We start from the raw sequence: 26,022 nt of genomic DNA, 5'->3' as shown, positions 1-26,022 counted from the left end.
TTAGTCAACTAAAGAAGATTTTATGTTAAATTCTCTTGCATAAGCTACATACATATGTAAACAAATCTCAGATGACCTCAACTATATGTGAGACATCATTTTCCTTATGTAGGCTTTTGTGAGTTTTACATTAATGATTATGAAAATAACATTAAAAAAATAAAATAGGCTGATCCAGTATTTTATGTTTGTGTATAGGAATAGAGGTGTATATACATAAATATGTATCAAATTTATGTACATACGTGTAATTACTGTAGGTGTCAGTTACTGAAATATAGCAGATTTGCACGTGTATATTGAGAACTCTTCAGCCTTACCGAGCAGACCACAAGAACAGCAGCCTAAAGGAAGGGACAGTGCAAACTGAACCACTTCATGGACCAGTCAGCCATCAACACCACAGCATCAAATATACCCCCTCAGTGGCTAGTATGTGTCAGTATTTGAGGAACGTAAACTGGATGTATATCCTTGTTGCTATGTAAATTCTAGTATGTTTAGAAAACCAACAACAAGCTGCACAGTTAATCCCTAAATGAAACAGTCAAGACTGCAGTAGATAAAACTGGAGACAAGAGCACGAAAAGCAAATTGTTGCAAGGGAGCAGGAGCTGGGCTGTGAATGCTATGCTCTAAGTACATAAATCGGTAGGATTTTAAAAGAAATATGCAAATCTATAACCTTACTGAGGACCAGAGATGAAGGGAAAATAAATGAAGAGATCAGGAGAGGTATTAAATAAAACATTTACTTACAAGAGATTTCTTCTCTACAGGTGCTTCTGTTCCAGGCACAAGGAACTTGAATCTATGTGATAAAAGTCCTGGGACCAAAAGGAAAGGCAAATCTGTAACAAGTGCAGCAGGTCACCAACTGAACAGGAGGAAACTTAAGTGCCTGCGACCAAATGCCAATAGCAGGAAATGTATTTTGCAATATAGAGATACTGCAAGCATAAAAACTTATATATTTGAACAACAGAATATTTAGATTGATATAATTTTCTACAGCTTTACTGAAGGTAAATTGAAATATGCATGAAATTACAGTCATCATACAAACATGATGGTTTTCACAAGGCTTATTCCAGTATAGAATGCACACAGATCTAAAGTTTCATGCTTTTTTTTTTTTTTTTTTGTTATGCCCCTAATACAGCAGGATTTCTGACTATATATGGGTATGTAGAGAGATTGCAACTGGCATTTTGAGCAAAAACAAGCACAGCAAAGATAGGCATGACTGATTGTTTTAACAAACAATTTTGCAACGCGTATGCAAGTCTGAACTGTTCCCAATTTTCAACTAGCAGCATGAAGTTATCTTGACCAAAGGCTTTTATTTTCAGTTCTGAAATACTCACTTTTTACCTGCTACTGGTAAATAATTGAGACCCCAGAGAAGAAATAACATCAGAAACATCTTTTAATGAATTGAAATTTTGAATATTTTATTGATAATTTCATTAGTTTACAGTGCCTATACCACAAGAATTCCTATTTCCAGAGACCACAGAAAATGAAATACAGAATTATTTTACATTGCTATACAAAACAATTTTTAAAAAGTCCTTTTAACATTATTTCAATACAAACATTTTCTTGCTAAACCTACTGCATCTTAATCGATTAAGAGGCATTTGGGACACTGAAATACCACAGCTCACAGTAGATGCTCCATAACCACTGCCTTTTCCATTAGTTTCTCTGAGGTGTAGTACCAGTGCATCAGTTCAGTCCACCCAGCCTGGAATTTCCTCTCCTAACTCAGCTGCATGCAGGCAGAATCCAGAGCGGCGGCAAACATCTAACTGCCATCTGAAGGCCAAAGCACAGAGCTGTGCTGTAGCTTCTTCCAAGTTCATCTGTTTTCATCATCTGTCAGCTCTTCAGTCCACTGTGACCAATGACTCTTCCTCAGTCACGCTACACTGAACTTCTCTCTGCAGTTGTTCTGCTACCTGCAACGCCCCGTTTGAGGCTGAAATGAGTCTTACATGGGATGCTTTATCCCAACAACTGATTTTACCCTCTTTCTCTTTTTAGCTTTTCAATTCTCTAGTCCAGAAAAGAGAGTATTTAGCATCTTTCTTTTTCTTTTTTTTTTTCTTTTTTCTTTTTTTCTTTTTTTCTTTTAATTCAAGGCAGCAAATTTCAGGCATTGTTTTTTTTTTAAAGTTCTGCCTTAATGCAGTTCCAACTGAACTGAATGTTTAACATTCGCTGATTTCAGAGGTTCTATGAACAGATCTCTACTTAGAACTTTACAGAATGTCACTATTCACTATAAGAGTAATAGTTTATGTAGAACACAGATGCATTTGATCTCTTCTGTATATTCTTTTAAGTACATGAGAGCAACATTCTTGACTTTTTTTTTTTTACAGAAAATGAGACCTTTAGCAAAAATACTGCTTTGAAAAATACTGAAAAAAAAAAAAGAAGACAAAAAGTGTACAAATATGTACATACTACTTTGAAAAGTGGGCAATACACGTGATCTTTATTTGCACTCACATAGCAAGACTTGTCTTAAAGAGTTAATCTAGGGAAAATGAAAAATGTTACACAATGCAACAGCTACATTTTAAATAAAAACAACGATGATATACATGTACAATATTGTAATGATATAAAACTTGATGAAAATAGTACTGAACAGTATCGAATTTAGGATTTAACTGATTATCCATTCTTAGCAGAAGAAACACGCTTCACAGAAAAAAAGCTGCTTCCCACGGCAGTTTTCATGAAAGTGAAGCCAAAAATGTTTCATAAATATGAATGTATTAAAATTTCTGTTCTTCAGAATTTCAGTATTATAGCAGTTGGGTGTTTGTGCTGCAGAGAAAGCTGGTAACAGCAACCTAATGGTAGAAAACAAATGTATATACACACACTCACACACGCACACACACAGAAACATGCTCAAATGCATGTGCTTAGTTCCTTAGTTTGTTTATACAGACATAAACTTATTAATTCTTGATAGGGCAACACCAGGGATGGAATTCACCTCTATTTTCAGTTGTCTTTAAAGTATCAACTACCTCAACTCCAGTGAGATGAACCTCATCCAAAGAAATATCAGCTGAACATTTTATGAAAACTGTTTTCATCTTGATCATATTTAAGGCACTTGATTAAAAAAAAAAATCTAAAGTGAGTTAAGGCTGAACAAAAAAGGGAGAAGTCCTTATATGTAAAATTTGGAAATAAAAAAAAAATCCTGAGTTTTGATAAATAATTTTATTATAATAAAATACCATGTCTACTGAAAAAAATGTCTTTAATAAAAACATGTTATATGATATTTTTTTCTTGAAAGATTCATGCCTTAGTGCACAAAATATGTTAATAAGTCTTTGGGGACATCTTTAATAAAAAATTCATAGGACACGAAAAGCCAAAGAATGACCTGTTATGTATGTACAAAATGTGTATTGCTCCTGGCAACACACACCATGTTTACTACAGGCATCTTTATCTTTCTGCTTTTTACAGGGTCCTGCCCATATTTTAATGCTTTATAATTAATTAAGCTTCACTAAACTATTTACAGAAGCAGAAACTAATCACACATCTTCTTAAGCCCATAAATGTGGCACTACCGAAATAGAACATTTTAAAACAACATTGAGTGTGCTACATAATACTGCTCTTTCAAAGCACAGTTTGTGAATTATTTTTCTTTGTGAAGACTTAAATCCATATGAAAACAAATGTTCAAATTCTCCCGCTGTTTTTTTTCTAACATTTTTTCCACCTGCTGTTTCTGAAGGACAGTATGCCAACTGCAGCTTTGACTGCCTCAAAAGTATCTTGAGAAAGCTGTTAGGACTCTTGAATGCCCACTCATTACAAACGGATACGAACAATTTGTTTTCAGTTAAAAGTTGGTAGTTTCTAATACTAGCCATTGTTTGTATGGATCTACTACTCTATGCTATTGCTTTTTGTGTGTTTTTCTCTCTTCTCTTGCCATTCAACACAAATAACATGGCAACAGTTAAATGGATCATACTCCAGTACTGCTAAATGCACTGAATAAGCAAAGAGGCTACAGAACAGTATTTCTGTAGGCCTTGGAGGTTCCTTCTACAACAATGGGTAAAACAATCATCTGAGCAAAATGCACTTTCAATTTGACCGCATCCTTTAACAATTAATTAACTACATCTATAAAACCCAGATAAAAACTTCTACTTTTTTACATTTAAACTTGTATTACAACATATTTCAGGTTTTATTTAAAAATAAAAATAAAAAACCAAGAACAAAACAACACTGATGGTGGTTAATCTGCTTTATAAAAGATAATACAATATATTGAGTTATACATAATACTGGCATTGACCCAATTAAAGTTATATTATACTGCTTAGTAATTACTGTGACTCCAGTTCCTACAACTGTTACGGTGAATACAAATGGTGATTTAATATACAGGAAGCAGGGATCGTTCGGAAGTGCTGATTCAGAAGGATTCAAGTGCTAACAATGACTTTTTATGCTTTTCTTCATGTTTTGTAAGTGACAACATTATAAATGTCCATGGTTTTGAGAGCTACACAGATTTGGGGCAATTCTTTTTATCAAGTCTTCTTTGTGCGAAAACAAAACTAAAGTTTTCTGAATGCTACCACCTCATTAAAAGTAATTGCCACTTTTTCTTCAAAAGGCACCAGTGTTAATACATGAGAATATACCTTTTATGCCTGTTTTATGAGGAGCTGTACTTGTTACTGGAACGGAAGTTATCATATCCGTGATCATTAGCTTTGAACTTTAAACATGACTGTCTTTCCTCCAGGGACAACAGATCTTTGGATTGGCACCAGCAACACAAACATGACTGTAAAAATGAAAGGAATGAACAATGAACATCCAGCATCATTTTGTTTTGCGCATGTTGCAGGACGCATGGACACACTGCCCTTCTCCAATGGTACTTTACAAAAGAGACAATGTGTAAGCTTCCATTTTGTCAAGGCAATGTAAGCCAAAAATAACAAGGCTATGTTCTGCACTGCTTAGATCACAACTAGCCGCAGCAAGCTGAGCGCTGGATGGCAGGGAGGGCAGTATTCCAGCCACATACATACTAGCTGAGTCTGGTCTGCAATTCTACATGCATCTGAAAATAAAATCACTTCTTTTTTCTCACAATCTTTCCTGTAAAAAAATTATGGAGTAATTTGTACTTCCTAAACGAAGCACTGTTTAGTTCATTTTTAGAGGGAAAAAAAGATTAAATAGGAGAATGTTGAAAAACTACACAAATTGTAGCAGATGTACTTCAGCCCTCTTGCTGGTGTTACAAACTGACTGGCTTCTGAATGTCCTCCTATGGTCCTGACAGGAGGGGGTATTGCATGGTTTCTGTCTCAGGCTTTTTCTCTCTGCACAATCAGGACTTTGATTGTTGTGTGTTCTTAACCCTGGTTATTCCTTCAGAGTGCCAGCAATGTAGACAGGGAATAAGAGGCCAACTCTTAAAGCTTTTGCAACATGTTGTAAGTATGAGGGAGACATCAAAGCACTTCTAGACTACTAGATGTAGAGCTGACTGGTATCTGACTGAAAATTACAGCCATTGAAGATTTTACAAAACTAGGCAATAGGCCTAGCAATGATCAACTGTTAAATGCCTTGCAAAGAAGAAAAACATAAGAATTTCTGCACAGCAGTGTAAGAATCTTGATCATTGTCTGAAGACAGGGAGTGGCCTCAAAAAAGCTCAAAAAACACCAGTGCTGTTTGGTGCTGCTGGATGTCAGATCTAGACATTTCATGAGCGGATGTGGTAGATCTGGATGGCTGTAAAGCTGTAGGACTGGTGGGAGAAGGGCTGCAAACCAGAACCTGAAGTCCATTGTGGAGAATGAGTGCCTAGGCTATTGACACAAACCAAGACAAAACTACAAGCAGATCAGACCTTTCCCTTGGTGTTTGAAAGTGACAAGGGAATAGTCATACACTCTTTGTTATCTATGCACATACTGAACCAAGTGCTCAGTAAGTTTCTGGGGAACATGGGGTCAGTGTGTCCCCTCTGTTGGGTTGCAGAGGATATGACTACACGAATCTCCAGAGAGCAGCCTGAGACTGTTTTGTCAGGGCTCTCAAAGTGGCCACGTGCCAGGACCAGTCAGGAAATGATGTAGCCTGATGAGCATGGTGCTAGGAGGGTTTATTACACGTTATGCTATTTTGTTCTCTTTTTTTAACTCTAGGAATCCTCAGTACCTTTCTACATAGCTTCAGAGGGAGAAGGTGAGAATACTTACCATAATGCAACTGAAATTTAAAGTAAACTTCAATGAAGGTTTGTAACACTTTGTGTGTGTGCTATAGAATGAATTTTACAGCTGACACCATCTCTTAACCAGAGGTGCAATTCCCAACAGTCTCTTACCTTAAAGCAGTTTTGGAATCTCTTGCTCACCAAATACAGAGCAATTGGATTGATGCAGGAATTCAGTGAGGCCATGTTAATGCCAATGTAGTCCATCACAAGAAAAAAGCTGTGTGAAAATTAAAGTAGACTTCTCATTTTCTCGTAAAATGTTTACAGTTATAACGATTGGATTCCGCTATGGTCAACAAAGAAGAAATATTAAATGTGATTATAAAGGGACCTCTGTCAATAGGACTAACTCATGCAGGTAATGATTGTGCTTAATGACAAAGTTTGAATCAGTAGACCATTCCCATGAAAGTAATTTCAAAAGATCCAGTTGCCTTAACTTCTGGGAGGAAATATTCCCAACGTTTTCTTCACAGGTTTAATCTTATCTATTCAGTCGAAATGGAAAATGGGGACAGAATGTCCCCCACATCCACGTAATGTCACAAGACAGAATGAGTGTCCCAAAACGGATCAGGAAAAGACAGGGCAAACAGGATAGAAGCCCTCTGTTTGTGGTCTTCCTTATAATTTCCCAACCGTTAATGGAGTGAAACACAAATGTTCTAGATAAGGAAGAAAACTTCAGATATACAGAACAAGTTAATTCACTGGGAAATCCAAATATCCTTAAGGAGAATTCAGCAGCCCATATGTATTTTATTTGTGTAGTCTCACCTTAAAAGTTCACATCTATTGGGGTCCTTTTGATCATAAATAGTGAGTTTCAATATTCTGCTTAAATGAAGTGGAAGCCAACACAAGGCAAAAACAAGTACCAGGCAGAACACAGTCTTGGCCACCTCGCGTCTCTGAAAATGAAAATTGGAAAGAACATTGTTATAGTTTCTGTGTCTCTCTTAATGGTTGCTTCCTTCCAATATCCGAAAGTTTAATAAAATAAAATAAAATCCCTATAAAAATAGGAGTTATGAGAACATCAGAGTACTTTACTTTCTTGGAATATGTACTTAATGTTCTTTGTTGTTTTAGACGTCTTGCACCAATTCCCTGTATCTCTAATTTACTGAAGTATGAGTAATGACATGAAAAATCACAGACATAAACAGTCTTTTAAATCAAAATGAGGAAGATAGTCATCAGCTCAATCACTTTCAAAGGCCAGCTAGTTTTCAACTGCATTTTCTTGCACTTTGATCTCAGCCCTTCCATTCATGGTTCTAAGAGATTGAAATTATAGCATTATCAAAGAAGATCATGCTTATTTACATCACCATTGCATATTAGCATGCAAAATATAAGTCTATTAGAAAAACATGGATCACAAATATATTTTACAGTACAAATGTAAATTAATTCTCTGTTTTCAGAATTCCATTCATGACACATGATGTTTCCCTCTGATACAGTACTAACTTGGAATATATTCTGTAATGTGTTTTGTTCTGATACACTGATAACTTTACTACAGTTTGGCATGAAATTAACTCAAAAATAATTAACAATTCTACAGCACCAGCTTCTATATCATGGGATGATCTTAGTTTCAATCACAAAATAGCCAGCTCTCATTATTACAAAGAAATGAGCCTATAAAATCTAGAGTACTGACAGCAGATAAGAACAAGTGTCTTGCGATCATCACTGAACTTCTTAGGCTTCTAACAGCTTTGATACATACATGAGTTTATTAGCACCACTGCCAGGAAGTACTCCTTAGTAGTAATCTTGAAGCAGTAATAAAAGCGTAAGACAATGATGTGGCATAAAGTCTACGAAGTTGTCAGGGATAAATTTTTACCTGTTTTAAGTGATCATTTAAAGCAATCTGCATCCCGCTTTTCTTTCGTAACATCTCACAGGTCATGAGAGTATAGAAAAGTGCTGTGATAGCCAGTGGCAAACAGAAATAAAAGCTGAACAGCCACCAGTCTTTAGCTTGCTTGTAAAACTAGAAAAGGGAAGAGGAAAAAAAAAAGCATGAAGAGTTAAATACAATTTTGAAAAGTATATTATAAAAACTTGGTCAGTCTGTCCTGAAAAAATATCTATATAAGGTGTTATGTTACAGCTGAGAAAACAGGACAAGAAAGCAATATGCCCTCAACTCACAAAAAGACAAGTATTCTGAAGGTGCTTATTTAGCCAACATAGTTCAGAAATTTGCCAGTATTTCATCTGAACATGTTCAGATGCATTTCTCATACACTCGTGAACATTGTGATCCACAGAACACTGCGAAGGCTGAAGCAGCTGTTCCAGAGAGCTGTGATACCACCTTTGGTGTCTTACCATCATAAAGGATGTTTTCTGTATGGGGTGAAGCAGGCAGATTCTGAGATCCTTTCCCCTGTACTCCATTGTTATCATGTCAAATGCAATAGCTTCAGGAACAGCCAATACCACCGATATAACCCAGATGAGTACAATTTCAACAGCAGTCCACTTTGGCACTCCGATTCCTTTAATTCGACTCCAAGAAGCAACTGCTCGGTACCTGGAGTAACAGCATATGTTTGCAGATTAAAAGCACAAAGAAAAAAAAGAAGCTGTCTGGTTTAACTGGCTTTTAAACTCAGCATCTTAGTTGAATGGAAAAGAGAATTTGGGGCAGTGCCCTTATTTAAGAGAGTACAGAGTTTGATGGAAAAATGGGTCTCACCTGTCTATACTGAGGGCACACAAACTCAACACTGTGATGCCCACTGATGCTTTTTGAATGAAGGGCACTAATTTACACATTTCGACACCAAAGGGCCAGTCCTTTGCAAGTAGCTGTAAAAGGAAAACAGCCATTAGAAATGAAAAATTTTTAAAAAATAATTCCCTTAGATGTAACATATTATTTTTCTCTATTTTTTTTCCAGCTTGTAAAACTTCATTAGAACCATTTCAAAAAAAAAAGACCCAAAAGTGCATGTCCTAAAAACTGAACAGTAGCAACACAGCCACAGGCATAATCCTGACTTATCAAGCCCTGCAAATTCAATTCATTTTGCTTCCAACTTCACCACTTCAGTGTTCATGGTGAAAAAGCGAGGATTTCCCACTTCCTCGTATTGGTTTTTTCAGGCTTTTCCTGAAAGTAATTCTCCATTTATTAGAAACAGAGAAAACAACTCAAGGCTGATCAGAACAGAAACACAACAAACAGCTGCACACCTCGGGTGGGGGTTATTTGAAAACTGAGTGTCGAGGCTTCCTCAGCTGAGAAGATGGGTTAGACTGGAGGGCAATGTGTCCCACAATTTTTTGCTGACCATGAGGGGCCTTCTTGAGGGTCCTCCTTCCTTCCATTCAAGGAATACAACTAGCTTGTTTGATGTAAAGATTTCACAGATGAGATGAATGCTGTGCTGGAGATCTTTATTGATCAGTTTTGCGATTGACCAATAATTTGCAATACTACACCTTGTATCTACTTCTATCACAATCCCTGTTTCTTATACTTGCATAGAAATCTTCTGACAAATCCCCACTGCTGCGCTCTAGCTGATTTAGAGAACAAGTCTTATTGGACACAGAAAGCACTTTCCTCACAGATGAAGCTATGAATTGTTTGCCTGTAGCTTCAGTTTAGAAATATTTAATCTCTGTACTCCACTGCAAGCTGCTTTAATGGTTCAAACACATCACAGCCGCGGCCAAATCTTCCAATTCCTCATAAAAACATGGCTCTCCAGAACAGGGGTTACGCCAAGAAATAGTCGCAACTGTTTTATACAAAAGTAAACCTTTTGAGTTTCTGTAATTAGTTACATTATCTAAGCTCATCTCTACAGATCTGTTTTTCATAAATTTCTTCAAATCAGGCCTTTTGGATCTAATGCTGAGAGAGGACTTCAACATGTAAAAACAGAGAGAAGAAGCACAAGATTACAAAATCCTTCCCTCAGCTCAGATCCCCTCAGACATCTTTTTTCAGGGGAATGTAAGAAAATAAACAGATCACTATGTAGCATGGATTCTGCTGAGGATCAAAATGACTGAAAATAACCACAGCGTTGTCCACTGATGTTAGTTTTGTTTAGGGAAGTCTTCAAGCACACCTACATATGCATTAAAGGATAACCAGTTACATGGGCTAGAAAGCTTTTCAAGAGCACTGGTATAAATTAAATATAATTTTATTTCCACATGAAGGAAGTTAAGTACATTTCATGACCATGTGCTTTTGGAAATCCCTATGAAGTGACCAGAACACCAACAAAACCCTGCTTTAGTCATATGCTGAAAGGGGATCTTTGAAAGAACAGCAGAAAGAAAACTGTAATACAACCCTGCTTTGATCTACTTTTTCCATGATATCCTTAAGTCGGATGAGGAGTGTAACGCTTCTGCAGAAACAAAGCAGAAAAATAAATTCTAAGGATTTATGTTTCTTGAGTTTCATGGAAAGCAATAAAGCAGAGGAAGTAGGGAGAAAGCTGTAAGGACTGTACAGTACGTTTTGCTTCTGTGATGTGGGAAAATAACTCAGATTGTAATTGAAGTATTTTCAGCAAAGCCTCTCCCTGAGACTTCTTTTTAATTGCCAAAGGGGGATGAGAGTAACAAACTCTTATTAAAATTGTAATGTGAATAATTACAGGTTTTCTAAATGTACACTCTAAAGAATCAAATGACATCTGGACTAATTTATACATATCAATTAGCCAGAGAATCTCCACTCTACCACACACCAAGATGCTAGAGAAATCAAAGACTTAAAAGAAAGTCATTGTACACTTCTTTATAGTATCTACTGTATATTGTACATTTGTATAGATTAAGTCAGAACCAATTCATAAAAAAGCATGTTAAAATGGAAATATTTTGCTCTTCACCAAGCAGAAATTCAGAGCATTGATCAAATTTCCATCGAGAGATCCTACCGAAGAATTTTAGCTACAGCTAGCTGGTGTCTGTACAAGACACTCCCTCTCCCTCTCTTCCTAAAATCACAACCGTTCAGCCACGCATGAAACTTCCCAGAACTAATGCTTATCTCTCAGGTGCAGACAGTCACACCTGTGCTCCGAGCTGCCTGGATCAAAGCCAGCTCCAGTTTGGAAGCCATATGGCTGGATTATAATTGCACCGCACATGAGTGAATGTGCGCTTCTGAGAGAAAGGGGGAATTAGTTTGGGTTTAGCATCACATCAAAATATTACTTGCATTCAGCCAGCTTTTAAATCAGAGGCAGAATGGATGCACAGCTGTCTGCCTTGGATTGGAAAAGCACGTCCTTTATCTCTTGCAGCTGATGTATTATGAAATTTGAGCATTTTAATGCATGAGTCATCCATTTCCTTACCATGGTATTGCAAGTAGCTAATGATATACTTTGCAGCAAAAGCTTGAAAATACAGATAGTAAAAGGAAGAAGGATTTTAATTGCTGAATTACATATGCTTTCTTGTTGTTTGTTTGTCCTTTGTATTTCCATCTCTTCAAAATGCTGCCTTAAAGTATAGTGAAAAAAACTTCTGTGAAAGTATTCAGTAAGAAATAGTTATAGAGCGTTTGCAGACAAGAACAACTGATTAGTCTTAGTTTTGTATTGAAAGAGTCTAATACAATTTCATATGGGTATAACAGTTTTTTTATGATTCATGGCAGGGTATCTGTAACAACAAGAGTCCCATTTTACAAGTGACAAATGACTCTGAGTCATGAGATAATGCCAAATGGCAGGAAAGGGAAAAATAATATTGCATTTTCAGAAGTAAAATGTCAAAAGAACTCTACCACTGGTTGTATTCAGAGTGGGGTTTCCCAATGTTTTATTGTCATTTGTTTTGCATGGGCAGTTCCAGCTGCTAAGACTGAAGTGCTGAAAATCATTGCAGGAGAGTTGGACTACGTGATCTATAATGGTTTCTTCCAACTCAGATGATTCTATGAGATAGAACACTGCAGAACGATGAGAAATTAAACTGAAATGAACTCTTCTATAACAATCCCTGTTTCTACATCTGATGCACTCCTAGCAAATACTTTCTCAAGCCAGGCCTCAGCTGATGTGAAAGTTGTTCAGCAATGAAAGTAGCCCCAAGAGATATTGTGACTCAGAGACACACCTGCAAGTTACAGTTCCTGCCCTGCTCCCTCTTGATTGTGTAGGAAAAGAGGGATGTTAGTAATCTGCTATGGAATATCCCAGCATGTGAGAGCAATGCACCACTCCTGTTGGCCCAGCGGCTGCAGCCAGCAGCCTGAGGGCTGATGCCACAGCTCCAGCCCACCACTGTTGGCTTTCCACAGTCAGACAAGAAGTAGCAGCAAGGTGTGCACTCATTTACATCTCTGTCCTAATCCGAAGTAATGAATGCATGTGGAAATGCTAAGCAGAACTTACTTCCTCCTGGCTGAGCATTTGCACTACATCTCGTTCACAGTGGGGTAGGACTTGATATTCGTATTTATGCACTGCAGAGCTATATATGAAATCAGGCACGCAGGTGTACAACTAATTCACAAACAACACTTTTTGTTACATCTGTGAAACAACTGGCAGATTTTCACTTTTTAGACAGGGAGGTCAGGTGGATAAAGATTTTTCAGTATTTCATGGGAGCAAGCATTCTCCACAACATGGGTTTGCCCAGGAAATTAAGCTTACGGTCAGAGACTCAAACAATATTATAAAATGTACTAGTATTTAACAATAATTAGGGTTTATTCATATGTCAGAATGGGATCTTTTCTTCAGACTAGAAAATTAATTTCTTTTTCCACAGTTGATCTAGGAATGTCTTACTGATCCATCCAATTAACAGTCTAAATTTCAATGTACGACACATGATTAATTCCCTTTTCATCTGCCTTTATTCATAAATTTTGCTTACTGACTATATTTTTTGGAAAAAAACAAACCAAAAAACTAAATTAAGATGAAACAGTATCACACACACACATGTTGAAAATGACATAAGTCTTGTAATGTCTTGTCAAACTCAAAAGTTTCTGCAATCCCACAAACCAGCGTAAGGACTGCATCAAAAGTAACCATAAAGAAAGCTCTTCCACTGTTGGACTGGGGAACACAAACGCAAAACAAAGCTACTAAAACAATACAAAAACAAAACCAAACAAGAGCAAGTGAGAATATGAAAACTTGTTTTGAAATTTGTCACATGCATTTTAAGTAAATGTAGGCATAAATAATATATATACAGAAAAAAAATTACTCTAAATTTAGAAATCTATGCTGATGTTTAATGTACTCTGGTTTGGAGACCCATAGTGAAGACTGTTTGCATGCACTTTCACCATACAGGCGTTACTGCTACTCCATATACTGGTCTCAGGGTAGACTCTTCCCTTCTGACTACATAACAAACTTATCCCCATAGTCTGTGGAGTCCAGGTAGGTTATTTTGCTGGACCATTCAAAACGGTTTCAAACTTAAAGGGGGTAGCTTCAGGTTGAATTTGAGGAAGAAGTATTTTGCAGTAAGGATGGTGAGACGATGGAACAGGTTGCCCAAAGATGTCGTTGATGCCCCATCTCTGGAGATACCAAAGGTGAGGCTGGACAGGGCTCTGAACAACCTAATGGAGCTGTAGGTGTCCCTGTTCACTGCAAGGGAGTTGGATCAGATGACCTTTGAAGGTGCCTTCCAACTCTAAGGATTCTATGATTTGCCAAGTGCCTACAACCTCCATTCGTTGACAATGAAGAAATCCTAAACTAATTAAACACCCCACAAAGCTGAATTTGGCCTTAGATCATTTTCTTAGATAAACACCAATTTTTGCTCCTTCTCTGAAATTCCCTTCCTCTACTCTTAAATTATACTCTGTGATAAAGGAATCCATCACAGTATTTCCAGGTAGACATTCTTCCTCATTTATTTATGCCACAGCAGATTGATAACCAGAGCTCAGAAGGCCACACAAAAGTGTGCAAAGGCTATGATCTTTCCCCTGTTAGATATCCATTGAAACATGACCATAAATTTAGTTTAATAGAAGAGAATGAGTATTAAAAATAAGAGAGGTTGGCATAAGAAGAGAAAGGAGGGTGTTACACAGTTTGGTTAGTTTATAAAGCTACACATTCTGATATCACTACAGATATACATATAAGAAGCAGAGCTACTGCTGTGGAAAGGCATTAAGTTTGTCCTGATGTTGTTCTGGCATCTGACATGAGACATCACCTTTGTCAATTTGGGAAGCTAAGTGTCAGCCTCCCAGATCTGTACCGTCAGAAGAACAAACTGTCACTGCTTTCATTATCCATAGATTCAGCAAAGAGAAAGTCTAATAAATTAAAGAGAAAATCTAACAATGAACAAAGATATGGTGGTGGAGCCGATGTAGGCATAAAGCATATTTACAACCACTACAACTGGCAGAAATTTGGCAAAGCACCTTGCTGCAGAATGAGAGTCTCAGTCTTTTCTTTACTTCACTTCTGCAGTTTTGGGGATACAGCCAAAGCCAGCTTGTTTCCCAGGACCCTGAAAGATGAAATGCCTTCCAGGTTCTGCTTCCCAAAACACAGTGCTCCTCTTTCCCTAATCTTGTATCTGTTCTGCTGATGGTGTGAATGATTCCAGTGCTTCCCATCTTCTACTGAACGCATTCATCACATTTATCAGCTGCAATGGACTAATTAGTGTATTACACATTGGACCGTATTTATCTCACAGTATACAGAAAATGTGGTTTTCTTCAGATACCCTCAAATGAGTGATGTAAACATTCATTTGTGCTCCTTGGACACCACTCACTTAAATACTCACAGGGGACATCTTTTGCATTTATCACATTCAATAGCTAATAAAACGATGCTCCTAGTGTGAATTCTGAGTTCTCTCTTACAGATCTGTCTGGAAAGTGTTCAAGGACACTTCCATGTTCTTTACTCCAAGAGCAGTTAAGGAAGCTGATGGTATTCAACAAAAGAAATCCTTTCATGTTCCTGTTCATGTCCTGGCTAAGTGAGGATCTGGTAGCAATTCTGAACATCTGTTTCATTCAGTTGGAAATTGTTTCAACTTGCGAATTACAACAGTGAAGCGCACTTGTTTTACAAACTGCGTCCTTGCTAGCCTTTGTTTTCCCACATTGCTGGGTGATTACGGCAGCGTGAGCGCTTGGCTGTACTGTGGGCGCTTTGTGGGTGGAATTAAATGGATGCAGAATTGATAAGAAAAAGAGTTATCACCTTAAGTTGAACACTTGCTCATACATAAGGTCTGCCTTGTTATTTACTCCCATTTATTTAAAAGTCTTGTTTTAAAACAGCCAGTATTCAACTCACTGTTCTAATGGATAACACAGTTCTCTTACGGGCTGCTCACCACGACGAGCGGCCATGCAGCAGATTCAGCACCTGCAGGCTACTACTCAGCTCCCAGCCTTATCCTCCCGGAACAACAAAACCCTGGGCTTGCAGCTGGTATAATGTTTACCAGTTTGCCTCTGACCCTTTATTCCTCCCACTTCAACCTACCCACGCTGATATACTTGGTGGCATTCAATCAAGATAAGGACAGCATCATATTATTGCACTTTATCATTGATTTAATTTTGCAGTACTGTCACTGAAATTGCAAAGTCTCGTGCTCAGCAACTCAGCAACCCTATACTCCTTTGAAAATGGAAGGGAAACAAAGTGGTTCATCTGTTCTACAGAAATACAGTTTTTCACAAGTTTGTTTTGTTTTGTGAATTCCAGACTTACACAGCTCTCACAAGAACTATGATAAACACACCGTACGGGAAATATACTACAAACTGAGGAACTCTCACGTAACCCAGATTACCCAGCTCAGGAATTTAATGCAACCAGGATGAGCTCTGGGTTCCCTGTTTGGTAATACAGTACTTCAGAAGAATAAAATATCCTTCTATTCTATATTCTATTCTATATTCTAGTGGTTGGTGACCCTGCACATAGCAGGGCGGTTGAAACTATATGATCATTACGGTCCTTTTCAACCCAGGCCATTCTATGATTTTGATTCTAAGATCCAGCATTCTCCCACTTCAACAGCTTCTGCAACTCATCACTGCAGACACAAAAGACTAAACTTGAAACCTGTCCCTCCAACAGGTTTTTTCCAAAGATAAAAGTAATGCAGCCCAGAACTTTAAACCACATATATGAGGAGAAGCAAGAGATGAAGTCTCTGCTCACTTTATGCAGCAGCTGATCAATGGATGAGACCTGAACTGGATGGGGCTTTTTAAAAGGTCATCTGGTCCATCTACCCAGTGGCTGCTGAGGGACATGCACACTGTCCAGGCAGAAGGTGTTCTGTTTTACCAGCATCCCCTTCCAGAGCACTCATCCCACCGGAGTCTGGATTCACACGCATAATGAATCCATAAGGATATACATGCTGTTCAAGCTGGTAGATGGGACAGACTGTGCTCCTGTGCCAAGCCACATCACATTAAAGAGCAGAAAGCAGCAGGTGTGGCTAAGTCCTGCAGCTCAGGCTGCAGCACTGGGAAATAGCTCACAGCTCCAGACAGGACAGCACCACACCCACCATCACTGCATGTATGGAACAAACATTTCAAAGGCCCTATATGCTGACTGTGTGGGTCCCTGTGAAGGACACTACCAGCCCTGTCCTACTGGAACAGATGGATCTGAGCAGTACCCACATCTACGCCTTCCTTATGTTCCTCGGGGCAAGGAGAGGTGTGTCCTCCAGTACTTAAAAGGAGTTTATAATCAGGAAGGAGACCAACTTGTAACAAGGGCAGATAGTGATAGGACAAGGGGGAATGTCTTCTTTTTGAAAGAGGGGAGATTTATGTTAGATGTTAGGGGGAAATTTTTTACTCAGAGGATGGTGAGGTGCTGGCATAGCTGCCCACAGAAACTGAGAATGCCCCATCCCTGGAGGCATTCAAGGCCAGGTTCGACGGGGCCTTGGGCAGCCTAATCTAGCTAGTGAGGGGCAGCTCTGCCCACGGCAGGGGTTTGGAACCAGATGGGCATTAAGGTCTCGTCCAACTTAAGCCATTCCATGATTCTACGACTCTATAAAACAGAGCATTCACCTGCTGCCCAACCATCCTTCATCCCTAGGTCAGCACTGGCTTCCAGGTGACTCTGTTGCCCACCCACCTCCAGGCACAAATCTCTGCCTTATTTCCAGCCGGGACAGGGCCCGTCTGGCTGTGAAGGGACCACATCCACACCGCAGCCGATGGGTTCTGCCCCCAGCATGTACCCCCGTCTCACCTTGTAGACGCTGATGGGGATGTCGATGATGATGTGCAGCAAGTCACCCAGCGCCAGGCTGGCGATGAGGATGTTGGGGCCGTTCCTCATGCACTTGTTCTTATAGATGATCCGCAACAACGTGGAGTTGCCGATGATGCCCAGGACGAAAACCAGGCATGACACCACCGTGTTGATATACTTGAAGGTCTCCTTGATCTCCGTCTGCCCGGTGCACATCGGCGGCGAACCCGAACGCGGTCGCCCTCCGCCCGCTCCCCCGCCGCCCTGGGGCAGCGCGGCCGCCCGGGAGGCGTTGGGCTCGGCGCCGCGCGGCGCTGGAGGCGCGGCCGTCGGAGGGATTCCGTCGGCCGCCGCCGGACTTAGCCGCCCGTGAGCCGGCGGGCGCAGGGCTCCGTCGCCCTCGGCGGCGGCGGGGCGGCGGCCGAGCAAGAGCAGCAAGAGGGCGAGCAGCAGCCAGAGGCGGGCGGCGGGCATGGCCCCTAGCCGCACAGTGAGCGGGGCCGGGAAGCGAGTGCGAGGCCGCAGCGAGTCCCGCCGGGGCGAAGGGAAAAAGCGTGACCGGGAAGACCCACTCTGCTCCCGCTCCGCTCCTCCTTGCCGGGCCGGGTCGGGTCGGGCCGGGTCTCCCCGCCCGCCGCCTACGGGGCTGCGGCTGCCGAGCGAAGGAAACGCGCTCCGCAGGTCGATCCCCGCCCCGTCCGGCTGCCGCCACTCGCCCCGCGCCGCGGCTGGAGGGACCCGGCGGCTGTCAGCGGCGCAGCCAAAGCTGGCGGCTAAAACCCAGGCGGCGGGGCAGTTCCCCACCTTTTCTAAAACATAGGGCCGCATCTGACCCGTCCGTCACGGCCAGACCCAACCCGCGCCTCCCGCCCCTCTCGCCGCCCTCCGCCTGCTCCGCTGGGAGCTGCCCTCCCGTCCCGCGCCTCCCTGTTTCCGTCCTCCTCCTGCTGCACCAGGTGCGTCGGCTTCAGCCACAGCAGCGCTGAGGTGTCACAGCAATTTTCAAAGCGACGCAGCTTTTGGCGTTGTCACAGGTCGCTTATGCGAAGGAGGAGGGTTTTTCCCTGCCGGTCTCCCCGGGACCACTCCCCAGTATCTAGGGAGAGGCGTTTCCCTCCGCGTTTTATCCCCCTTGCAGTAGCGTCGTGACCGCTACGAACCCGTGTGATGTAGCGCGGTTATCTCACCGCTGCGGCAGCCTCAGCGATGCCTCTGATCTTAGCTCCTTCCAGTTACGGAGCCCTTCCTTGAGCGAAGAATAAGGGAAGGAAAAGATCTCTGTTCGGGGTCTTCTGTAAGCGAGAGCTGCCTCTGAAGGTTGGAAACAACTGCACGTCCAGCTGAAATGGATGTGAGGCTGTTTCCAACAGACCCATGTGCATCTTCCCAATCTCAATTATGCTGGAAGCTGAAAGTCATACGCGGAGTGGATGAGTAAACACTGCGTTTATGACCAACTTGCCTACATCACTGATATACACCCAGAGGGGAAAACAACAAAAAGGAAACATTTCTTTTAAGCTCACTTCAGTTGCTGGTCTGATCTCTCATCTTTCCAGCATCTCCTGCTAACATTTCCTGAAGCCACAGTAGCAGACAGCCTTTTCAGTTCCTCATTTAACTGCACTTTTGTGTGTTCATCTTTGTTGAAGTTGGCCATATCCAGCATCTTTCCCATTTAATCACTCTCGATCCATTTCCTAATGTAGTGGCATTTTCATTTTTCTCCTCTTTTGCATTTGTGAAATGAAGGCACCGTGCTCACTTCTCAGCTGCAGGAGTGTAGCAGGAGGTTAATTGCACTCCAGCTGGAAAAGTGATCTTTCCAAGTTCAGCCTTTTTCCTATTACATTTTGCAGTAGGATACATTTTGCAGAGCTAATTCAGCTCTTTGACACAAAATGTGTTAAATTGAAAGAACCTCAAGATATGTGCACTTCAGGTCCTTCAGTTTGCATTTCTGCATTTCCAGTTCTGCAGTTGGTGTTTGCAGCACTGATTTTTATTACAAGCTCTTGCCAATTAGTATAGCATTAACTTTTAGTTGGAAGTAAGTGCTGAAGACATGAGAGCGGACTTTCAGTATCTAAAGGGGAGCTGTAAGAAAGAAGGGGACAGACTCTTTAGTAGGATCTGGTATGACAGGACAAGGGGAAATGGCTTTAAACTGGAAGAGGGGAGATGCAGATTGGATGTGAGGATGATGTTTTTTATAGTGAAGTGGTGAGGCACTGGAAGAGGTTGCCCATAGAGGTGGTGGATGCCTCATCCTTGGAGACATCCAAGGTCAGACTGTATGGGGCTCTGATTAACCTGATGAAGCTGTAGGTGCCCCTGTTCATTGCAGGGGAGTTGGACCAGATGGCCTTTACGGGTCCCTTCCAAATCAAACTATTCTGTGATTCTATGAAATGCTTCTGACTAGCAAGATTGTTTTCTATATCTAGAGTGTTTCTACACTGATCCTGACCATCAAGAAATAGACGTAGAGTGGTTGCACAGAGATATGTTTGCCAACAATATTTTTGTTCAGTTACACTGGATATGTTTCTTACTGTTGGAAATGTTTATTTCAGATTCAGAATTATTAGTAATTGCGATTTAGCTTCAGAAAATTTTAGTAAAATCATTAGTGCAGGCAGAACTCCAGACAGCTGCTGATACTTGAGGTAGAATTCCTTTGTAGCATTGCACAAAAAAAGAACCTGGTGTTTTTCTGGATGCCAGCAGTCTTCCTGCACCAGCTTTTTTCATAATTATAGTTAGTTATGGTGAATTATCAGTAATGACAAAATTCACTGGTCTTCAGAAATGAAGGGATAGACAAGGAAATACAAAGTCACTCTGAAAGTAATGCCTCCTATTTAATTCCATGGAAACTACAGCAGATACATAGAGCAAAATAACATTATTTGATAGAGCAAATGCTCAGCTATGAAAAAGAAAAAAAAGAAAAAAAAAAAAAAAAGATTTTTCAACAGCATTACCGCCATTAGGAAATTAGGAATACATTTTCACCGAAGGTGAACAAGATTTGGCATGCCATGCTCATACAGAGTTGTACTGTCTCTGTCACTACTGCTGAAACACACCACCCACACCCTCACAGTGCTCACATCCACTCTTTGGTCTCCATAAACATTTAGCACGTGATGATGAATGTCAGTGGGAATCATTTTTGCTGCATGGGGGTATTCAGTGATGCACTTTTGCTCCATATGCACTTCCATGTCAGATACCATTTTGTCAGACTGCTCCTCTGCTGCCATCTGTCACACAGCAACAAAATGCAATGGAATACCGGTGGGGAGGTTCAACCTCTGCTGCTATATCACTAACATCTGCCTCTGACATCATGGACCAACATAATAAAATAGGAGGCATTACTTTTAGAGAGCCAAAAGGCTGCTATGTTTGCCTCTTTTTTTTTTTTTTTTCCTTCATTCTCTGACTTTATAGAGTTTGGATTACTTGACAAATTTTAAAAAGAGAGTATGCTATGATACAAGTCTCCTTTAAATAGTGAAAAAGGGAAGCTCAGTTCCACATAATATATAGACTGGCAAATCAATTGTAGCATAAATGAAGAAGCAGCTAAGGTCATTCATCTAAATTGTAACAGGAGAAAAACATCTGTAAATAAATAGACTGTTTATCCTAAGTGGTCCAAATTACTAATCAAGTAATTTATTAACTGCTGATAAAGGTTGCTAATTATGAAATAAATTCTATGCTGAACTGTATGAAATTCATTACAGATGATGATGTTCTGCTCATGTACCTGACTCGCTTTTCTTTTTTTTTTTTCCCCAGAAAGCAGAAATACTCCTGACCGACCTAAAGTTCATTTTTCTACAAAGTGAGGGAAGTTCAATCACCATCTAATATATCCTCCAGGCTCCCTGACACTTGTTTAAATATTTTCTTCCACTTCATTTTCTACCAACAGTTTATTAACTATAGCTAGTGACTCTCTTAATTGTAAGTCAGATGTAGCATAGTTATCAGTGGCTGATCACCAAATCACAGAATCGCAGGGGTTGGAAGGGACCTCGTGAGATCATCGAGTCCAACCTTTTGCTAAAGCAGGCGTCCTACAATATAATGGCTGATAATGCTCTGAAATTAGTTTTGGAACCTCATACACAAACTAGACAGACTGGATAACTTGTAACCACCACCAGGATGATTTTCAACAAAAGAAAGGTTTTTAGAATTATGCCATTATGTGTAGAATAAATCATGCAGAGTGATCAAGATTGTGGCATCAGAATTGCATTTATGAAGATGACGAGACGCACCTCAGGAATGAGTATTTTAATGCAAGCTGTATTCACTGAACGAAAGCATGAGCTTGCTGGTACTTTTGCAAATCTCATTCATTTTCTATTGATCAGCAACCAAGTGGCTTTGGAAATCTGCCGCATCAGGTCTGCTTTTGTTTTTATTGAGCCCAGTGGAAATTTGCCCACTAACTGTGCAAGTTCCGGAAGAACAGAAAGAATAGACACTGCTGTGTGAGCTGCTCATTGGGTGCATGTGCGTTAGGAATAGTGTGGCCAACAGGAACAGGGAGGTGATCATCCCCCTGTACTCAGCACTGGTGAGGCTGCACCTTGAGTACTGTGTTCAGTTTTGGGCCCCTCACTACAAGAAAGACATTGAGGCCCTGGAACGTGTCCAGAGAAGGGCAACAAAGCTGGTGAGGGGTCTGGATCACAAGACTTATGAGGAGCAGCTGAGGGAGGTGGGATTGTTCAGTCTGGAGAAGAGGAGGCTCAGGAGAGACCTCACTGCACTCTACAACTTCCTGAAGGGAAGCTGTGATGAGGAGGGGTTTGGCCTCTTCTCCCAGGCCACAAACAGGACCTGAGGAAATGGCCACAAGATGTACCAGAGGAGGTTTAGGTTAGACATGAGGAAGAACTTTTTCTTTCAGAGGGTGGTCGGGCACTGGAATGGCTGCCCAGGGAGGTGGTGGTGTCACCATCCCTGGCAGTGTTCAAGAGGTGTCTGGATGAGGAGCTATGAGATATGGCTTATTAGCTTGTAATAGTAATTGTGATGGGAGGACGATTGGACTAGATAATCTTGTAGGTCCTTTCCAATCTTGTGATTCTATGATTCTATGATTAGGGTGGCCAATTAAAGTCAGGAAAGTAGTTTTCTATGTTTTCAAAATAGCCATAGAAACATTACCAATGACAGTTTTAAAGGAATAAATACAATTTACTTTGAGAAGTTCAGAAACAAGGATGCAGCAGTTTTGTAACCGCACATGGTTATATATAGAACAAATAGCACAGAAGAATAACTCCCTCTTTTTTTTTCCCTTACTCTAAATTTATGACAAAATGTGAAATTCTTTTTTTAATTTTTGATTTTTTCTTTTTTAGTGATATATGGCTGTTGCTTTGCCTCTTCTTTTTAGAAGTGAAGCAACTTGTATAAATTGTTGTCTGACAGCTGTAGTGTACTGATGTTACGTCTAATTCTTGAAACAGTGGAGCTTTATTTATTTTATCATTAAAAGTTATAATAAAACAATATCAGAAGATATCACAAATGAAACCTGAAATCTGAGTTCAGATACCTATTTTGACCTATTTTTTGATTTTGGTGAAAGACAATCATATCAAATAGGTATTAGGAGGAAGTTTTTCACTCAGAGGGTGGTGACGCACTGGAACAGGTTGCCTGAGGAGGCTGTGGATGCCCCATCCCTGGAGGCATTCAAGGCCAGGCTGGATGTGGCTCTGGGCAGCCTGGTCTGGTGGTTGGTGACCCTGCTCATAGCAGGGGGGTTGAAACTAGATGATCACTGTGGGCCTTTTCAACCCAGGCTGTTCTATGATTCTGTGATTCTATGCTTCTATGATCTGTACTAGGCAGAAAAGAATTGTCTGTCTCTTACGGTCATTATTGTTATGAGTTCAAGAATTTTTCAAATACAGTTTGAGCCTTTAAGTCAAGCTGAAGTATATATTTCCCCTCTAAATCAAAGATAAAAAATATGGTGGGACTTAGTAAAACTTATCCACCTCATCCTTCCTATTGAGCATCAGCAGAGAAAATCACAAGCTAAATTTAAAGCTAAATTTACAATTGACATTTCTTATAAATAGCATGTAATGGGTATGTGATAAAATACACTGAATCAATGTCTTCTAAGGAAAAAGCTACAAAAAGGGGTTGACAATGTAGCTGTTGGTTCCTGTGAATATGTATGAGCTGTAGTTTTGAATTTTACTGAAATGATTAAATATATTTTTCATAATATTTCAAGATGGAAAGTGACCATGCTTACATGTAAATTCCAGTTCTAGTAGGAGACTGAAACAGATTCTCCCAGGAAACTTAGATAACATAGATAGGATCTAGCCAGGAAAAAAAAAGAAAAAAAAAACTATTTTTTTTAGTGTTGCTGAGCAATGTATGAGTTTGTACTCATAGGTGGTGATAACTTGTACTCAAAGGAGGTGATAACTGACCACATATTGTTTACGATGTTGCACAGAAGTTATTCCAGACAAACCTTTCAAGTATGGATTAAATTAATATCCAGACAAAATGTCTGAGCTCAACGAGAGGTGCAATGATTTACTCATCCATACTTTTCTGCAAGTGTGGTCATGTCGTACAAACACAACATTCATCTTGACAGAATGAATCCACCAGCATGTACTGAATTTAAGTTGCATAGATACCATGGTGCAGCAGTAAATTCATAGAATCGTACAATGATTTGAGTTGGAAGGGACCCTTAAAGACCACCTAGTCCAACTGCCCTGCAGTGAACAGGGACACCTACAGCTGCATCAGGTTGCTCAGAGCACCATCCAGCCTGGAATGTCTCCAGGGATGGGGCATTCACCATCCCTCTGAGCAATCCTTATTACAAGTGCCCTTATTGTAAAAAACTTTATCCTGTATCTAGTCTAAATCTCCTCTCTTTTATTTATTTATTTATTTATTTTTGCTAAAAATTGCTAGAATGAAGAAAACCAAGTTGTGAAATAAAAGAGGGCCAGACTCTATTTTTCTTCATGCATCCCCTGTTTTGGATTGTTCCAGTCAGCTCCATACCAAATCTGTTTCTGTGGGGGCAGCCCTATACAGGGCTGAGGAGAATCAGTTCTTGACACCAGAGCATCTTCTGCACAGTATTATGGCAGCCCATCCTAACAGCTGACGTAATACTTGGGAACTTCTGCATGTCTTCAAGAGTTACCTCCATTTCTAAGACATTTTTTTCCTTCAAGGGGACTTCTATCAAACCCTATCAATATACACATAAGAAGTGCAGAAATCTTACATGTCTAAATAGGTCTCCACTGTTCAGACATTTGGAGAAGCTCCCCACTTTTATTTCAAACAAGCATTGAACTGTAGATAAAAAATGTTTAGTCATTTTCTCAGTCTTGGATGTTGTCAATGTATTTCCATGGGAAAAGCTGGGTAGCTCACTAGCTCTCAATGCAGACAAAGGTAGGGCAGTCTCTTCTGTCCCAGTGGTGAAGATTGAAGCTGCATGATACTTTTTAGGAATCTCTCAATACTGCCTGCCATACTGATCATGCTTTTTGTAAGAGTTATCTGGGAGACCTAGATCATCATCTCATGAATTGAAACCACCTTTTATTACATCTGTACAGATATTTGCTGAGATTGGTACTTCAGTTATACTTTTCAAGGTACTGGTGGAGGCTTTGTATTCAACATACACATTCTGTAGTTAGTACAGATGCATTACTTCTTAGGGACTAATCAAATCCAGTCCTTACAATATTGAATACAGATGTACGTTTTTGTTATTTTGTGTGTTTTGCAGCAATATGTAGTCTTCACCAGTTAAAAAAATGTGGTCGTAAAGTAAGACCTACTTTGCCATGATACTCAAACTGAATGTTCATTTTACAGACATTTGTGGTTAGTGCTAGGAGATCCTATGCTAAAAGAAAACTAGAATTCGGTTAGCTGAAAGAAAACTAGAATTCGGTTTTCAGATGTTGCTGGTGTGGGCTTTTGGTTTTTTGTTTTGTTTTGTTTTGCTTTGCTTTTTTTCTGTTTGTTTTTGTTTTGCTTTATAGAAGATGGCCTCTGTGAGAAGTCTCAAACCCTAACTTTATTATTGATATTACCAATATGATTCTAGCTTCAAAATCTTCTAGTTCACTCTATACATATTTCTTATTATTTCAGCACACTGGGAGCTTAAAGACCAAAGTGGATTCTTTTGCTTGGGTGCACTGCCACTATTAAAATAATCCTTTAATATAACCGGTATAGGCATTGATTCACAACAAGTCTTCTATAAAAAAAGATCATCCTGTTGCTACACAAAAGACATTTATTTAGTTTACTGTCCCTTCTTCCCCCAGCTGTACTGGAACCACCCCTCTCTCTTTCTCTTTCTCTTTCTCTTTCTCTTTCTCTTTCTCTTTCTCT

General features: G+C 40.0%; 1 protein-coding gene across 1 annotated transcript; it reads right to left on the bottom strand.

Moving 5' to 3' along the window:
* Window positions 1–1,427: 1,427 nt before the first annotated feature.
* EDNRB (endothelin receptor type B) lies at window positions 1,428–18,408 on the bottom strand. The gene is made up of 7 exons (XM_042839045.1): window positions 17,572–18,408; window positions 9,036–9,148; window positions 8,666–8,870; window positions 8,175–8,324; window positions 7,091–7,224; window positions 6,422–6,530; window positions 1,428–4,858 (listed from the first exon to the last, which is right to left on the bottom strand). Exons 1-7 carry the CDS (start codon window positions 18,400–18,402, stop codon window positions 4,727–4,729), a joined length of 1,674 nt encoding a protein of 557 aa, XP_042694979.1. The 5' UTR covers window positions 18,403–18,408; the 3' UTR covers window positions 1,428–4,726.
* Window positions 18,409–26,022: the final 7,614 nt, after the last annotated feature.

This window comes from Centrocercus urophasianus, unplaced genomic scaffold (genome assembly GCF_019232065.1).
Source record: "Centrocercus urophasianus isolate 14NV4802_14NV808 unplaced genomic scaffold, USGS_Curo_1.0 seq_9, whole genome shotgun sequence".
NCBI classification, from domain to species: domain Eukaryota; kingdom Metazoa; phylum Chordata; class Aves; order Galliformes; family Phasianidae; genus Centrocercus; species Centrocercus urophasianus.
This window is presented reverse-complemented; position numbering and strand designations above follow the sequence as displayed.

Bases quoted from the DNA above. Each gene is read 5' to 3' on its own strand.
- EDNRB (XM_042839045.1), bottom strand. From the start codon at position 18,402: ATGCGGCCCTATGTTTTAGAAAAGGTGGGGAACTGCCCCGCCGCCTGG. The intron at 9,149-17,571 runs GTGAGACGGGGG...TTCCTTTTACAG, and splicing joins TCCCCATCAGCGTCTACAAG to CTACTTGCAAAGGACTGGCC. The intron at 6,531-7,090 runs GTGAGACTACAC...ATTTTCACACAG, and splicing joins AATAGATGTGAACTTTTAAG to CTTTTTTCTTGTGATGGACT.